Raw genomic sequence first — 18,410 nt, forward strand, 5'->3', positions numbered from 1 at the left:
AGATGGAGCCAAAAATCTGCATCTCCAACTTCAGAGTCCTTCATGCAAGTTTTTCCTTTGCATACGTAAACATGTTTGCAAAAGCACTTCTATTTTTCATAAACAAATATATATATTTTCACAAATTTGAATTTCTTTGGCAGATTTTTTTTACAGGGTGACAAAATTTAATTAAAATTATTTGCAAACATTCATTTACAGCTCCAAAATCATAATGGCTTTATACTGAACCCACAAAACTCAAGCAATCCAAAACACTGACCATGAAGGCTGGGTAGACATGAGGTGGCGGCTGCTGCTGCTGGGTTGAAGGAGGGGAGAGGAGATATTTAGCCAGCAGTGAAAACAAGCAACACCACCAGGGAAGCACCTGTTGGTCCTTTTTTTCTTTTGCCCTTTTTATCTTTGTCCACAGAATCCAATATAACCTTTTTTTTTAACTTTAATCTACAATGAAAGAAGTATTTCAACAATTATTTTCAAACAGTATGTACAGTACAAACAGTATGTATGCCAAAAAAACATACAAGGTAGAGGACATTCCAGCAGGTAAATGAAGCAGAGTGATATGTGAAACCAGGCAGTGCAGAAGTTGGTGCTGCGTTCCACAAATTAGCATTTACATGATTCATAATCAGCAGTACACCATCTGTGGCTGACTGTTTAATTATTATGCAAAAACAATCCTGCTCTATGTTGAAATCATGGAAATGAAGGTAGGAACATGGAAATGAGGAGGCCCCTCTGACACTTGTCAAGTCAGACTCAATCATATGTCACCTTTGGTCAAAAAGATTAAGCAAAACAGTGGAGATGCAGAACAGTTTGTAAATAAATTGACCTCCTATTTTTGTTTTATATAAAACAAGGTCTTACTCTTATGTAAATGCATCTCAATGTTGATCACTACTTTAACACTCTGTCCTCTGCTTGTACGCATTAACAGATTTTCTGATATCTTGGTGCTAGCTGGCTGACAGCTGACACACTGTGACATTCAATGAGCTAGCAGCAAACTTTAGTTACATAATTCAAAGTAAAATAAAATATACCAATTTAAACACTACTCTGCGCTGGTTATAAAAAAAATTAAAAGAAAATGGCCAACTACCTTGAAAATTGGGGTCTGTTCTCTTGGGTTACCTCCCTTAATTAAGTTTCATGTGATCATCACTGGACTCAAATTTTAAATAAAAGGCAGAAATCGTTGCATTTCACTCTGAAGCTGTTGTGCAGAGAGTGATTTGTGCGTGTTAAAGTTGTGGAAATAGCTGAAGGTCCCTTCCTGGTTTTTGACACACACTCCTTTCCTTCATTTAATTCTGGGCTGCTGCAGTTCTCTAAAATCCAGAAACTGGATAGGAATAATGCTGAAGATTAGGTGTTGCTGTATTATTCACATGTTTTGTTCTGCCTCCTCTGTGAGCAGCTGAATGGCAAAAACAACCTGTGGGTTGTACCAAGTCAGAGTTGGGAGGGATTTCTATTGAAAAGGATTTAAGTAAAAATATTGGATACAAAATGGCTGCTAATTCTCAACTGCAGGTAGTTAAATCTGATAATACTGACAGGTACAATTTGGCTGCTTTTAAAGGTTTTATATACAAAAACTTATCTGGCTTTACTCATTCACAAAGATATAATGATACCTGAGCAGTCGCTGATATTACTTGACACAGAAGCTTTGTTAACCATCAGGAATGATGAATATACACTCCCAAATAGGAACAACAGATTTTTCTGTTCCCTCTACTCTCCCAACACTGATTGGAAGTAGCCTAAACCCTTAATCTCATACACCTTATAGACATTCAGTATGTGCAAAGTTCCTGCTGCTGTTATCTCTGTTGCAATCACAACACTTGTCCTGACCTGACCACTTTAATTCCTCCTGCTATTGGGTCACAGGTAAAGGTAAGCCTGTTGGTTGGAACGTTTTATGTAATTAAAGTGCAGCCACAGTGAAATCTGAGAAAACCCATGATCTGATCTCAGTCTGGACTGTGTCACATTATATCAGATGTTTTTTAATTCTGTACGAGAGGAGGAAAACCAGAACTGAGCTGCAGATGGGAACTGCACCCTGTTTGCCGACAGGCCATGATTAACCAACAATCAGGAAAAATACAGCTATGAACACCATGTTAAAAGAGCATTGCACACACTGTCAAGTCAAAAACATAATAAACCACTTGAGACAGGGACAAGTCTGCACATGTGAGGAGGACATGCCATTATTGGTTTGCATTCAGTCTGAACATTCAAATACCACAGACAGGAGGAGGAAATCGTAGCAGATTAATACGCTAAGCTGCTTTTATCTCCTTTTCACCCATGTTTTCCTGTGAAATCTAATATCTTTTTCCAAGTTATCCTTAAAGTGCAACATTTCTGTTTTAAGCACTTTGAATTGTCTTGTACATGAAATGTGCTATACAAATAAATTTGCCTTGCTTTTACAGCAAAAGGGTTAAACAAACAGACATAATGTGGCATTTAAGAATAGCTTATAACAATGTTAGAGTGATGGTCGTCCTCTGTGCATGCAGTTTTGCCCCTGTCCTCAGATTCAATGAAGGAAGAAGAGGGGGTATACACACAGTTAGAGGCAGATTGGGAAGTCCACGTACCCCGATGATAGCATTTAGCTCAGTCATTGTCACCTGCTTGGCCCGTTCAACAGCCTGAGCCACCTGCTGTTGATGCTGCAAGATACAAACACAAAGATTAGCTTCAAAGTAAATAAACAAGCAAAGCTGAAACCTGGTTCAGGTTGTTTTCTTTTTGACAAAACATCTTTAATCTGTCTTGTTTATATAGTTTTGTAGGAAAAAGAATGCTGATTATTTCTAAATTGTTTAGCCAGGTGTTGAAAAGTTATAACAGCAGCAGAAGTGAATGATCAAGATTATCCTTTTTTTTTTTTTTTTTTTTTAAACAGTGGCACTCTGATCTGTATTTCTATTTTAAATTAATTCAGATTTTGCCGTGTATAAGATTCCTCTCCTCTCCACTAACACAGTCTTTAGCAACAGGCATGCCACAAGTTCATCCACTCTAAATGTACAACGTGAAAGAAATGAGTATCATTACTATCCTTCATGTTCAGCTGCTATAGTTGACACTCACCTCTTGTGACAAGAACGGCATGATCTGAGCCAGAATTGCATTGAGGCGTTTGGCAATCTCAGTCTGTGGGAGAAGAAAAGAAAATATAAGAACAAGAGTATTTCAGTATCCTGAATGATACAGGGAAAGAATTACAGAAGAAATGAGCAGTTTAATTATCTATACTATACTGTTTGCAGCATCCATCAGTGTGGGCCATGTATTTCTAACCAAATTGGGACCGCCTTAGAACAAATTCACTTCCCCCTCTCTCCTGCCTCCATTAGGCTCAGACCTTATTTCATTAGGAGGCTGAAATATGCTAATACCATCTGGCTGGAGAAAGCCTAATGAGGTCCATACTTCATAATTACGGCCCATAAAGAGGGGGGTAGGGCACACTGAAGCAGACAGGTTAACTCTGGTCTTATCTATCAGAGGCATCTTTGGTATCGACCACATAATATTAGCTGGCAGAGTAAGATGATACTGCAGGGCTCGATGTACATGGAGCACTTTACAGTGCTGCATTTGGATGAATGGATATGCTCTCTACCGCACTAGAAGGTCCCAAGACATTCTGCCAAAGCCCATTTCCTTTTTTAAATTCTGCACTTTCCAAAAAGAAACGAGGAAGATGAGGAGTAGAAGAGGAAGAACACAAAAGTGGAAAGCTGAATAAAAGAAAAAGCTTGGTATGACGTATGGTGAAGTGAATGGTGAAGTGAAACCCTCTCATTTGAAACTAAGGTAATGTGATTTGACTGAACCGGGGGAGGTGAACTAATTGATTGTGAGAGATTAAGGGTGGAGGCCCAGCAGGTGTGTGTGGGTCGAAGAGGTCCTTCCCGCCATATTATACACTGCTGCATTCCACTCATTTACTCCCTTAACCTTGTTTGACTGTGAAAGGGGGGGGGGGGGGCAGGAGGTGCCAGTAGCTTTCTGCACAACCTCTGTGTCACTCCTCTCATTTTGGAGGAAGGAGGGATGAAGAATTGGGGGCAGACCTTTACTGGCCTGTCAGGAATTATCTCACAACCCCCGTCTGACCTCAGACACACTGCGCTTTCTCCTCACCCTCGTCCTCCAAAAGATTCTTCACACCCCTTCATGCTAATCTGCGCTACTCTCCTCTGTTCCCTCCCTCCTTCCTCTCATCTTCCCCCTCTTCTGTTGCTGGGGCAACGCTATCTGGCACGGCTTATCATTATGTAAATTGGGCTGGGGCTCTGACCAGAACAGCCTGTAAAATCATATTAGGCGAAGCACAGAGGCAGGTCATTAAATTGAATTTTCGGCCTGTCGATCTGATCGGCACGGGAAATTAATGAGGGATAACTGGGAGCGGGGAGATAGGGAGGGGGGCTGCACTGGGAGTAAGCTGACATAAAGAAGAGGTAGGCGACTCTTTAGGGACACATAAAGCATCATCATTAGTGGAGGCTGTATACAATGACACCGGTAGGGAAGAGTATTTCAGCGTAGAACCGCATCCCTGGAAATGGCTGTGAGGAGAGCAGCATGGGGCTTGTGGAAACAGCGGTATGCTGATATACTCTACTGTTAGAGCGACTACATTATAAACCTTCAGTCACACAGAAAAGTATCCATTTGTTCACAGCAAATCACCACTTCAGAGCTGCCATTTGAGGCCAGAAACATTTGTGGAATTCAGGTCCACTCTGCCTTGTTTTTTTTTTTTGTTTTTCTTTTTTACTTTAGCAAAAAAACAAAAACAACAACAACAACAACAAAAAACATGTTTCTCACAAGCTGCAGCGCCTCTGCATGATAAGAGGACTGAACTCACACCTTAAAAGTTAAATGTTCCTGAACCATTTTACAACCAAGCTAAAATTGTGCTTTGGAGGCCGGATATAAAACAATAGAACAGGCAACCTTTGCTTCAACTTTTGTTTCACTTCGAGTGGACCCTTTATTGGAATGTCATATTTCAGCTATAATTTAGGAGAATGTCAGGGCAAACACGACTCACGTCAACCTGAGAAATGCAGCAGAAACCCTTCAGCTGAACTGCTGCTGTTATCAGCTACATCTTGTCCTTCCTTTTTAAATTTAGACACAGCACTCTGTTGAGAGTTCACTCATGTTAAGCAGGGCAAAATCGGCACATGACGTGTTCGCACAGATTTTTTGACAGACATTTTGAAGAGGAAAATGCTGATAACACATCCAGTGACTCACAGTACTCAGAACGACTCCCACTTTACTTTAGAGGAACTATTTTCCAGTGCTTTTACTGGCAGAGAAAGAAAAGAGTTTATTGTCATTTTAAGCTGCTGAAAACAGAAGCCTTTGAGCTAGCAGAAGCTTTTCACTGCAGCTCCACAATTACAGGTACTCAGCGTTGTCTAGTAGCACCACAGCTTGGAGAGGCTCTCTCCAATGCATCCCTCTGTCAATGGTGCGTTGAAAGCCATTTGGCTGTTTGTCGCTCCAGGCATTAGCCTCCGAGTGGAGAGCAGAGTCTCTGACGAGGATTCAATTGGCGAGGAAAACAAGTGGCATATGAAGATCGGGGGTATCTTCTCAGCCAGAGCAGAGGAAGAAAGAGCCACTTAGAGGTATCTTGTTCATTACAAATGCATGAGGAATATTTTGCATCTGCATGTCATTCTATTTTAAGCACATACTCGCAAAAAGGAAGTGACATCCTTGTCTGCAGGGAAACATACGGAAATGGGACGTTTTCCAACAGATTACATCTGATTTCGTTAGGGCTCAACTTATGTTGATTATAATTTTATACTTCTCATTTTGAATTATGCAGCTTATATGCACAGAGATGTTAAGTCTCACTATAAGTTGGTTTAAGGACACATACACAGATACAATAATTGTGTAACATCACACCTCCCGGCTCCTGCCTGGCTATCATAATAAAGCACGTCTCACAGCCTCCGGTAACCTCATCAGTCTCCCCTGAGAGACTGTGTGTGAGTGTGTGTTCTTCTAGTCAGTTTGTTTTGGCTTTGAGACAGATCGACCATCATCACCTTGGCAAACAATTCCAGGAATCCCGTATAAATTATTCATTTGCACAAGCTCTGTTTCTCCTTCCCTCTGCTCCTCCTTTCACCCTCTTCCTCCAGGAAACAAACACGAGTCTCCCTGATAAAACACTTTCTTGGTTTCCTCTCACTCATTCAACAAATGAGGAAAATGATAAAAAAAAAAAAAAACAGCACATTCACAAAATGGCTACCTAAGGTAGAAAAAAAAGAAAACAAAGTCAAGCAGCCAAATATAATATAAAAAGCTTTGGATCTATTCACAGTTAATTCTCATGACTAATGTATAATTTTCTCTTCGTGTTGCTTTTGAGTTACCAAAGAAAGAGCTGAAATCAAACTGTAAGCAAGTGCACAACAGATAAACAGAGACCCCAGTAGAGAGCAGAGGTAGTGAAAACAAAGCAACCCCCACCACGCCCACACCACAGTCATCAGGGCACGTTGCTGAGGCAGCCTAATGAGCTGCGCTAATTAAAATCACTTATTGACAGCAAGCGAGGGTGATTACCTCCACCCCGCACTCTTTGCCATCATAAGAGACACTGTCAAAACAAATTACCTCCCAGCAGCCACACAGATCCCTTTCATAGCAACCATTCAGCTCAGAAGCAGCATGGAGGAAACTGAGTGCTACAACTTGAATTGCAATATTTTGTTTGTGTGAAAAGACACAAACAGCGTTACAGTGTAACACGTGTGTGTATGTTTATGCACATTTCCTTCCTTTCCATCCAGCTTTGTTGGGATAACAGAACAACTAATTTAGAATTTAATTTTTACACTGCAATAAATCTTCAGCACAAGCAAAGTAATACGTCTGCATGCATCCAATAATCCAGCGTCCCTCCTTTCATGTCAATAACAGGGGCAGCTAAGGACCGCCTGTTTACCTCTTGCTGATGTCATCACAAACACTTGTTCACCAGGGATGGTAGAGGGAGGAGTAAGAAAGGGGTGGCAGGAGCCATGCATTATTCAGAGAGCTCTCCACTGCTCTTATTGACAAACAAAGGAGATGCACAGGATAAGTCGATTAACCCATTTACCCCAAAGCCTCCCCTCTCCACACTCCATCCACCTTTTCTCCCCATTTGTTTTGTCCACCGCTACCAGCATCCTCCCACAATGGCCAGCTCCACCCCCACCATGCATTGCTTCAAGCTCCTTACTGTTGACAAGTGCCTGACACAAAACACTCAAGAAGGTGGAGGGGTGGGGTGGGTAGGTTTAGCTCCTTAATAAACAGAAAATACACCTAGTTAGCACACACACACACACACACACACACACACACACACACACACACACACACACACACACACAACATGCGTCAACAGCAACGTCTGCACCTGATGAATTGCACACTGTGCTGCTGTTCCAACTGGGCTACCCTCCCACTGATGCCATTAACCTTCTGGATCTGAGAGCCATGAAGCCTCCACCCCTTTGCTCTCCATCTCACCTTCTGCTTCACTGACAGACTCCCCCTCTCATACATCATATCGTACAACTAATGACTTAAGAGCCATCATTCACATCACATCCACGAGACACAAGGGGGAGGCAATGAAAAGACACGAGGGCACAAAGAGGAGGGTGAAAAGGAGAACTGAGGAAGCAAATGTGACAGAAAGAAGCAGAAGGCAAGTCTGAATTAGAAAACGGGAATGGAGGGGTAAGGAGATAAAAGGAGGACACCTGGAGATTTTTTGAAGCTTCGAAGATAAAAGAATAAAACATTATGGTGATGTGGGTTTCACAAAGCTCTTTTAAAGCCTCAAGTCACAACTTTAATTTATGAGAGTTTAGAGATTTAATTTGATTTTTGGGGAGGAGTTACTCTCCATTAACACCTATTCTAGGTGAAGGATCAGCAAAAGCCTAAACCTAACCAATCCAAAAGTTGTTCAGCAGATTACAGCCTAACAGATGACATTGTGTGTGTTGATCCTGTGTGTGAACACTCTTCAGAAGAGATGCTTAAATACTTACAGATAGCTTACAGATATTGAACTATTTGTCCTGTGAGATGATGTTTCTTTTAATCTGCACAGCCTGTCAAGCAGCTACAAGCGCTATTAAATTTAGATTTTTTTTTTGTTATTTATTCTGTAAAATTTTAAAGAAAAAATGTGGATAAATATTGACCCTTAAAGTTGCTCTGAGCACAAACTGACATTCTTGGGATGTTTGCCAATAAAATCAGAATACTAAAAATTTTCTGCAAAGTTTTCCTGCCAAATTTGAAAATTTATGAAAAAATTGCAGAAAACAAAAACATAGAATTCACATTTAAGTCAAACCTTCATCTTCAGCAACAACACACAGAAAACAACAACAAAGTCACCTAAAAAAGTTATTTGTTTACATCCAGAAAAATAAGTTTGTTTTGGCCAACCTCCCTTCAATACCACTTGAAAGTATCTGCCAAACACTTATTCATTCACACTTCCAGTCTACTGAGATGGCTCTTTGTGCAGTGTAGTAGAAACTGTGGATATTTTTGCCTTGTTCATCTGTACCAGTTGGCTCTGCTGCCGCATGATGCCCAGTGCAGAGTGTCAGCTGAACTAATGAGCTTTTAGCCTGACTGGCACTGAAGATGAAGACAGAACAGCACAGGCATTTATTTTCACAAACTCAGAAGGACAAACCACTCAAAAACACATCCTGTCAGACTGTCTGCCAAATACTTCGCTTTAATCTTATCAAACCATCCCCATCAGACAGCGTGCCCTCAGCATTGTTTGGCCTGTCAGCATTTTCACTACAGGAAGCCGGTATGTGTACGTCTCCTAAAGGCTTTCAGGGATAGGGGTAGAAACTAAGGTCGGGTATGCTTGCATGCATGCGTTCATATTCAACAAACACTGGAGGGGGTGGGGGGGGTGGGGTGTTTTGACTCTACACAGACCATCACTGATACAGCTACATACCTGTTTGTGCATCTCAATGTTGAGCCCGTAGGACATCTCATAGTACTGTAAAACAGAGGAGACAAAATGTAAAAAAAAAAAAAACTATAAAAAAGCTGATATTCATTATCAGTGATATACTCTCATTTTAGACATTTTAGTCAGCCCTGTTATAAACACCCCAACGATAAAACAGAAGCTAGATGTTGCAAAACAGTGCTGAACCACAAAAGCACAAAGAGGTTGACAACTTCATGTACTTTTCTGTGCCAAAGCAGACTTCTACTTCTGCTTGCCACTGGTATTGTGCTCAAGCACAAAAACCAATTGACTTGTAAAACCAAGAAGAAACAACACTATCTGTGAATGACTCCAAAAACAGGTTCAAAACAAAGCTGAGGTGTTTGTTTTCCTTATCAAACACCCTCCATTGATTAGATCTACTCAAACCACCTTCTGGTTCCTCACAAGGAAAATATTTAATAAGTGCATTGTTAACATGTCATTCCTTTTATGCACACGTAAGATAAGCATGCACATACAAAATCCAAGACAGAGGTTAGATCATTTGTCAGTTATAAAGACTGTTTTCTTTCTCCATGCACACAATGAAGTTTGTAATAAAAAGAACTTTTAAATTGGATTATATTTATTACAGATTTGGTTGTCTCCATTTGATACTCGAGGAGGTATGAAAAAAGTTAAATGTATTCACGGTACAGTAACTGCTTTTCATTTAACTCTTTACAGCACTTTTATTGAAATCAGACACTTTGAGTTCTTAAATGTGGTTTCAATAAAACTGCAAAAGCTGTGCCTAATGCAGAGCAGCAAAGCAAACTACTCTAATTTTCAGTGAACTGTAAAGCTGGAGATTAATTTCATATTACTTAGTGATCTTTATTAATGGGACTAATGAAAGATGCAACTCAAGCTTGCTGTCATCAGTGGATGTTTGTTGATTGTCTACAACATTATCTGACATTTTGTAGACAACCACAGACACTTCACTTCCAAAGACTACTTTAAATGCCAAGTTTAGTCAACTAACAACCTAATCTCCAAACAATTTGAGTTTTAAACCATAAATAAAGAATGGCAGCAAAGTTTCACATCTGAGACGCAAAGAGCTCAAATAAAGGTCTAAGACTAATGTAATAGCTAGGCAAAAACATTCGGTCCCAACAAGTCGACTCAGGTTACAAACACTCAAGAGTCCCTCTCTGTCTGAGAAAGCAACCGGTGTGACCCCATGGTCCACTTAGTGAGGTTTGGCTTCAAAAAGGTGAAGAAAAAAAAAAAAAAAAAAACACACAGGAAAGCCTCTAATTCATACACAAAGCCAGCAGAGAAGTCATTAACTCCCAATGGGTCAGTTTGGGGCTGTTAGAAAGATGATGACCAAGGGTCACAAAGAGGACCCCCGAGGTCACACCCAAAAATCCATAGCTGGACATTTGACCCCTCCTGAGGTTTCAGCTACCCCTCAGCTCATCCGCACCCTGAACCTTTTTTATCCAATGAAAACACAGGCTGAGTCAACTGTCTACCAGGGTCTATGCAAAACACCCAGGCTGCACTACCTGTCGCTGTTTACCTCAGGCAAACGGGAGAATACACCAATAGATCAATCACAGATTTTTAGGTAACACACTTACCATGACATAGTGGCGCTGCATTTCTGTCTTTTCATTGGCCAGTTTATCATATTCCACTTTAAGACTTAAAGAGAAAAAGAAAAATGGAGTCATCTATTACGATAAATAAGGATTGTTAAACAGACTGAGGAGCAGACACCTTCACTGTAAGGCACACAGGTGAAACTAGTTTTAAAGACTCATATTTTATGTGATAAAGCAGTTCAGATTTTGCGTCAGCTTGCTGGTGTGAAGTTATTGTAGTGGAACAAAACAGAAGCAGTTTCCTCTTATTGTTTCCAGGAAGGCAACGCTGTTTACAGTAGCCTAGTCATTACCTGTGATACTGGGCCTGTAGGAACTGAAATTCGTCTTTGATCCTATCGCAGGACTCTGCCACTGTGAACTTGAAGCCAGGTTGCCCTGGCTGGTGAGGTGCCTAAAAAGTAAGAAGTCGGTAATATCGCAGGCATAAATATCATTTCATCTCCCTCACGCCACCGCTTTCTGGGTAAACTGAGCACTCCATCTATTCATGGTTTGTCATCTCACATCCCCTGAGCCTCAGCTGATGGAGGAGAGGGCTGCTTTCACTCATCAAAATGAGCAATAACAAAGGTGAACCACTTAATCCATTAAGAAAGAGCTGTTGTATGATATGCAGGGGAAAGCGTGTGGGGTTTAGATAAAAAAATACACAGTTGTTGGATATGCAACTATGAAACTACAAAAATGTGACATTCATAATTGAAGTCAGAGGATTTGCTTTACTGGGTTACACACAATTTCAGATGCTTTTGTTGAAAAACATTTTTTATTCTACTGCCAGAATGAAACGCCTCAACAGCACCAATCCAGATCATAAATAGTATGATTTGGATCAGCAGCTCCATTCTGGGTTAATTAAGCTATTTTGAAAGCTGGTGTTTTTGCATCAATTAAACAGTGACAAAGACAGCTACTTACCGGATGCCGGCCTTGTGGATACATGTCGAGTCTTTTACACAAGGGAATGGATGTGTTTTTCTCCCCCTTTCTTTTCGTAATCCCACTGAAGGTGCGGTAAATCACCGCCACCCCCTCCCCTATGTACGCAGGATGGCGGCGGACAAAGCCTTTTCTCGGCTGCGAGGTGCACTCTCAGACCCCAACCCCTGGATGTATCACCTCCTCTGCCTTTCCTTTCTTTGTACCTAAACAAAAATGAAACGGAGCAGCGCTGAGGAGCAGGATCACACCAACACCACGTTTGAACCAAAAGAAAATTTTAAAGATTAAGTAAGCGAAACCTTAAACGACTAGTCCGTAACGTAAAATTAAAGTAGTCTTTATTTTTTCTGTGTTTGTGGAAAATTCTCATATCCGCCAAGTTATACCAATTCTCAATCTGACGGCTCGATTTATCTTACAGAGTACAAACGAAATATTTGATCCCCGAGAACCAAATCCCAAAGTTTTTACAGCGGCAAGATGTCTTGCTTTTCTCGTAAATCTAACGAGCTGGCTTCCGTAACGACAAAAGAACACACGCAACTGTGTTTTGGTGGTCCAGAAAGATCAGAAAACAAGAAGCTGCTGCTTTCAAAGTCGGCACCCATAAAGCCACACCAACACCAACACCACCCGCCGCCTTGTTAGCGGCTCTTCATGTAGCCCTTTTTACCTTTGTCTTGGCTGCTTCCTCCCCTCCTCTGCACAGGTAAATAGTATCCACACACAGCTTAATATCCTTGACTTGTTACCGTCACCGCGGACTGACGGAGGCGAAAAATATCTATCGTCGTTTCTGTTTTTTACACACTTCTTCTTTGGCCCCTGAGAGTCCTTTAAAGCCAGCGATTCGAGGGGGGGAGCGTCGCTCCGTCCGATCGGACGCTGGAAACCTCTCGACTATTGACCGCAGACAACTTCAAACACAACCTGCGATGGATCCAGTAGCAGTCCGCGAAAGTCCCGATATTGGAACTTGGCGACTAAACCGGTTATTTCTGTTAAAAATGTCGACCGTTGTGAAATGCACCGCCAGCCTGCAGTTGGGTACCCAGTTCCTCCGTCGCGCGCTGTACCACACACAGACTGTGCACCGACACGAGGACCCGCCTGCCGAGAGAGGGCCACGCACCAACCAATCAGTCTCTCCTGAGGAGTTCAGTGCAAAGGGCCAATCACTGCGCGTTCTCCCCACGTGGGGTTTGAAACAAACAGACGCTCTCATTGGACTGCAATATGTGACCTCACATGTTCGCCATTTTGGTTGTGAAGTGGCATTGTGTGCGTTCAACAACTTGTTAAAAACAAAGGTAATAATTTATATGTCTGAGCACTATAGCCAGCACTCCAGAGTTACATATTATAGCAAAGTATATACCACCGTCTTTTATCACGTCAAGCTGTGGCCATTCAAATACACACTCCGATGTAAACAGGACAATAACTACACTTTAAAGAACAGAATCAGCCTCTTTCTGACAATAAAAACAGTCGTCGGCCACTGCACTGAAGATGAGACCAATTACATGTAAATCTACTGTAACACTAAATTTATTTTAAAGATGTCACATTCTGTATATGGCATATGAATGTAGAAGAAAAGTATGTTCAGTTACCACACTGAGAACAAGATAAGTTCACTGAAATTCATTCCAAACTCAAAACACGCAGAAGATGCGAACACTGCTTCATCTACAGCAGAGTGTCCTTTGAGTGACTTGAATTGATCGACCTATTTCTAACGAGACCTCAAGCATCTACAAGCTTTCCTATCAGCAGCACTAGGTAGGCTTGAACACGTCTGCGCCTCAGCCTATCACGTGTTGCTCACTTTGCCCGCCCCACGTGGGTTCTCTCCCCCACCTTCCTGCCTTTTATCCAATGGCCTCGCAGCGTTCTTGCTCCGCGGTTTACTATTGGCTTAACCCTAGAAAAGCTGTCAGTCGGGAGTCCTTGCTGTCAATTAAACCCACGTTGGGTACGGCGCTGACAAATGCCTGTGCTACTCTCCCTCCTGCCTGCGAACAGTGCCTGGAATGGCTGCTTAATTAGCTTCGAATGGCTTTTCCTTTCAGCTCAAACAATCTGTCACTACCATGTGGTAAAAAGAGCCCCGCATAAAACAAAAGCAGGAAAAAATGCCAGTAGGGGCTAAATATCAGTTTGATTCCCCCCTTTCTCTTCCACCCCACCATGAAAGCATTTGCTGCAAAACAAAGCTCTTACCTCACTCAAACCGTGGTTCCTTTCACTCATCTGTGTCTGTCATGTTCTCTAAAACTGAATTTATTTGTTTATTTGGGTGTCCATTTAGGCTTTTCACGTTTACATTAAAGTGTGCTTTTTCCCAGGTAGACCAGTTTTCCTTAGCTAATGATATTTTTTTTGATTTTGAGTAAGTGCAGTCATTTTTGATAGTGTTTTCAGAAAGTTAAAACAAATTTACTCCCACATCAAGATGGTTTTAAAAGCAATAGTGTGTATTTACCATTTTCAGTGCAGACTTAATTACACACATTAGTTATGCAAGATAAATAATAATAAATATTACCATAACTTGCAATGACCTAGAGGTGTAATCATGATAGATATAGGGCTCTTCTGGGACACAGATCACATCATAAAGACCTGCTGTGTTTATAAAATGAGCAACATTATGTTCCATCTACTTCCCCTTTCTAATTCGACTGTTACTGTTGCTTCCAAAGAACTGCTGCTGAAACTGAAATACCACGTAATAATAATAATAATAATATGGTTTTAGTAGACTCTGTGAAGAAAAGCCTCCTTTTTTGGGTTGTCAACCAAAATAGAAAAAAAAAATAGAAAATTTATAATATAATCAGATTTATAAATTAATATGGATTCAAGATAGAAAATACTTTCATTTGAATAGTTAATATTAGTAGTTAATATTATTTTTTCTCACATGGATATAGAGGTTTGGTTTGAATAACCAGCATAATAAAAGTCAAATAGTCAGACTTTACTCACATTTATTTATATTTTCAGAAAAATATGATTGTGTTGGAAATGTTTTCCAACAAATTTTGAGACATTAAATCTGACTCATGCACTGACATGTCATAATAATCAGACTCTTTTTCATCTTCTCAATCATGCGATTATAAGAAATGACATCATAAGGAATCCACTGATACTAAATATGTTATGGTTGGTCACTGGGAAAGGGATGAAATAGCGATACAAAGTCAAACTGGTTTTCCAGCAACATCTTAGAGTCAAATAACTGCTGGTAATAATTTTGATGAATTTCTGATAGTAATTAATCTGTGTTGTCTCTAAATGAATCCTAACATGCTGCTGATAGCAGCTCACAATGTGTTAGTACACATTGTGAGCTGCTTGCTGGTTTCTTTTTCAAAGAAACCAGGAAGCAGCTGCTTCTCACTTCACTTTCTCTTCCTCGTCTTTCTTTTCTTTTATGGTAGCCTGATTTTCCTTTCTTGAGGAAAGACATGACTTTTCCCTTCCTCCAGTGGCGGACCATCCTAGGCTGCCGACAGGATACGTAACTCAGTTGAAACAGCCGGTGCAGGTGTGAACTAAACCATTGTTCACCATTTTAAAGGGGGGAGAGAGGCTTCAAGAACCATCCATAATTATTGTAAATGGAGAATTCAGAGCAAGCTGGAGCTTGTATACATGCCCCTGGAGAAGAGGTCTGGCGACGCCTATGGGTGTCATGATTAAATGAATAAGAAAAGAAATAAAGGAGACTTGTGCAATCTGGTACATTTTCTACACCTCAGTGCAAAAAAGTGAACTTTATAAATTTTATAATATTCACAACACAACAAATTCCCTGAAAATCAGCATCAAATTGTAGCTAGCATGCTGCGTGCTTCAGATGTTGCTTGGCAACAAATGTTTCCCTCCTGCAGATGTGGCAACATCATTTGGGATAATAGCTCATGTACCGAGGCCATGTCAGTGAGTGACACACATGGGGAGACTTTAAAGAGGGGCTTCACACAGAACTTCAAATGATAAATTGATTAAGTTATCATGAAACTTTAGAAGTGAACAAACAGAAAAACTCACCACACTTCTCAAAATCCAAGCTTCCTCAGGGAACTTTGCTAGTTCCAGTTGTAAGTCAAAATCCCTAATTTGTTCTGTTTTGCGACTAAACAAGAAGTTAAAGGCAAAGGCCTCGTTATCATTTAAAAAATCTCCATTAGAAAAGAGCATTCTTGTTCTGTAGAGCATTCAGTTTTAATGATGGCGTATTAAGACCTAAAAGTTGGCAGATATGTCCTTCAAGTCTTATATAACCTGACGCAACAGATGGTTAGTTTGGCAGAAATTACCTGGAATTTCTTCACAGAGACAGTTTGGAAAAAGACTAAACTCAACAGATGCTTCCCAGGTGTTCAAATGAAGCATCACTGTGATGAAAATCCACCATAAGCAGAACTTTAACCAGATAAATGAAACGTTACAGGCGTAGCCATCAGTGAAAATGATGTGGGCCATCTAAGGTTGAACATAGCTCTTCAATACTTTGTATATTGATTTAAAAAAGCATTTAGATAGTTAATGGCTAAATATCATACTATAAGAATAAAATCAGAACATTACTGTTTATTGCATCTCAATGTGAAGTAATGTAGAAAGGGGAACTCAGCTCACTTGAAGAAATCCAATAACCTCCTCGCTTTGGGTTTCAAAAGTTTTAATTACCACAAACATGACAATTACCAAAACAAGCCGCCATCTTTTGGTCTGATACGTAGAAACACTGACACTACCATCACTAAGACTGCTCAGTTTAACATGATGATGGTAATTAGGGCCATCACTTTGCAACCTGTCCGGGTGTACCCTGCCTCTCTGTTAATTGCTGGGATAGGCTCCAGCTTCCCACGACCCTGAATTGGAATAAGCGGTATAGAAAATGGATGAATGATATTTTATGGCATTTTTACATGGGCTGATGCCGTTAATCAATCGACTATTTTAAATAGCAGCAGGATAACCTCGACCTTTCTGTTCCATTACCTCTCACATGACATTTTTTTAATGACTGGATCTTTTAGAGCAGATATGTTAGATATGTTTATGAACTGTAGCCGGATAATGCGAGCTGATTTTTTCACCTGGAAAAAAAGGGAGCAGAGCGATGTTCCGCTGTGTTCTTGCAGCTCTAAAACCTCTTTATCAACAAGGTTGCGCAATGTCATCTGAGGTATGATGGTGTTGATTAAGTCCAATCTTCAATATGCTTTATAAAATATGAAGTTTATACTTTTGTCATGGAAGAGTTTGAAATGATCAACATATTAAATGAAAAATAAATGTACAAATTCAGGTGTCACACGCAATTCAGCCTCCAACCTTGTGCAACCTCTTATTTTATTTTTTAAGCACAGCAACCTACTGGGTCAGTGGTTCTCTTCACCTCACAGACTCTTTCTGTATGTTTGTTTGTGTCTTTTTCCGCTGCTAGCTCCAGTTTCCTCCCACATACCAGGGACATGCCATCCATGTGTATTAGAGACCGAACAGCCCTTAGCTATGTGTGAGGTGTCTATCTAAACATGTTGATCTGCTACTTTAGCTCCTGACCTCTGCTAGAGATTAACATATCCATATTAAATATCCAAGTATTATCATGTTTAATGAGTGGGTTAAGTTTTTTGTAAATTACAAAAGTAGCAGCAACGCTAAGAACCAACCAACATTACATCACCTGCCAAGGCACCATTTCAACCTCTTCATGCTTACTCAACCAGAAAACAACAGAGATGATTTAAGGAAGTTTGACTCTTGTATAGAAACTATCTACTTCTCTGAACAGCTTTTACTGTCATTAACTTGTTATTTATACACGTATCACTGGAGCACTTCTGAACTGGTCTTTTTTTGTTAGTGTTCAACAAATTGCATATTGAAAATCAAAACTCAAAAGTAGAAAACTGTGCTGAGGCTTGAAAAACACAAGAAGAGCCTAGACTGAGCCGGATGACTTGAAACCCAAGCAGAGGAGAGAATATATGATACTGTGGTGCAGGCTGCAGTATCATGTGCCACCAATTAACCAGCAGCTGCAGCAGCTTTACTCCTTTTTCTACAGTGCACACTGCACATACATCTAGCAACAAAAACATTTCTCTTTTATAACAGACTACATGATCACATATTGTGTTCTGAGACATTATTAACACACAAATCTGAAGAAAAAAAAAAACAGCGTGATATATCCTTGGTGAGAGGAAGAAGAGAAGAACACAGAGTTGTGAAATGTCTGAAATCAGCTCCCAGCATATCAAACTCATCCCCCATTCATCATATCTCTACTCAAGTGGGCACGTAGTGTTGATTTAAGAAGAACTGTTGGTCAGTCATGTCGATATTTGTCAGTTTGCTTTCCGCAGAGCTTCCTGGGATTGGTATGTGTAGGCCCAGTGTAAGGATGTGGGTTATCTGGGAACTGGCAAACACAGCGGTGGTCTCCACAGGCCCGAGACTTGATTCAAGAACCACATACAAACAGACATTATCGTACGGCTTCATCTGACATATGGAGGGCTGTGGATGCGTCACACACACTCACACACAAACACTCACACAAAGATTCACTTTTCATCCTACTCAATAGAGAGCCACCTAGATTAAGCAGCAACAAAGGAGTGGGCTTCACCACTGGGAGCAGAGGTGGGGGGAGGGGGGCAGTCCGCCCTTGTAGACCTCTGCAC

The 18,410-nt window shown here is 40.7% G+C and overlaps 1 protein-coding gene across 13 annotated transcripts in view; it reads right to left on the minus strand.

Annotated features, from left to right (window-relative positions):
• The window catches only part of LOC121655598 (transducin-like enhancer protein 3-B), a 160,870-nt gene that overhangs the window by 22,697 nt on the left and 119,763 nt on the right, over nucleotides 1–18,410 (minus strand). For 2 of the 13 annotated variants that reach the window (XM_042010933.1, XM_042010403.1), the window contains exons 1-8: nucleotides 12,362–12,788; nucleotides 11,665–11,891; nucleotides 11,037–11,137; nucleotides 10,720–10,783; nucleotides 9,083–9,127; nucleotides 3,130–3,192; nucleotides 2,601–2,705; nucleotides 263–301 (exon numbers count right to left, since the gene is read on the minus strand). In XM_042010933.1, coding sequence (XP_041866867.1) covers nucleotides 263–301; nucleotides 2,601–2,705; nucleotides 3,130–3,192; nucleotides 9,083–9,127; nucleotides 10,720–10,783; nucleotides 11,037–11,137; nucleotides 11,665–11,688 — 441 coding nt within the window. In that variant the 5' untranslated portion in view covers nucleotides 11,689–11,891; nucleotides 12,362–12,788. Of the gene's footprint in view, nucleotides 1–262; nucleotides 302–2,600; nucleotides 2,706–3,129; nucleotides 3,193–9,082; nucleotides 9,128–10,719; nucleotides 10,784–11,036; nucleotides 11,138–11,664; nucleotides 11,892–12,361; nucleotides 12,789–18,410 lie in introns of those variants that run through there. The other 11 variants (XM_042011006.1, XM_042010624.1, XM_042010774.1 and 8 more) reach the window with 10 other exon arrangements.

This window comes from Melanotaenia boesemani, chromosome 1, assembly GCF_017639745.1.
Source record: "Melanotaenia boesemani isolate fMelBoe1 chromosome 1, fMelBoe1.pri, whole genome shotgun sequence".
In the NCBI taxonomy this organism is placed as follows: domain Eukaryota; kingdom Metazoa; phylum Chordata; class Actinopteri; order Atheriniformes; family Melanotaeniidae; genus Melanotaenia; species Melanotaenia boesemani.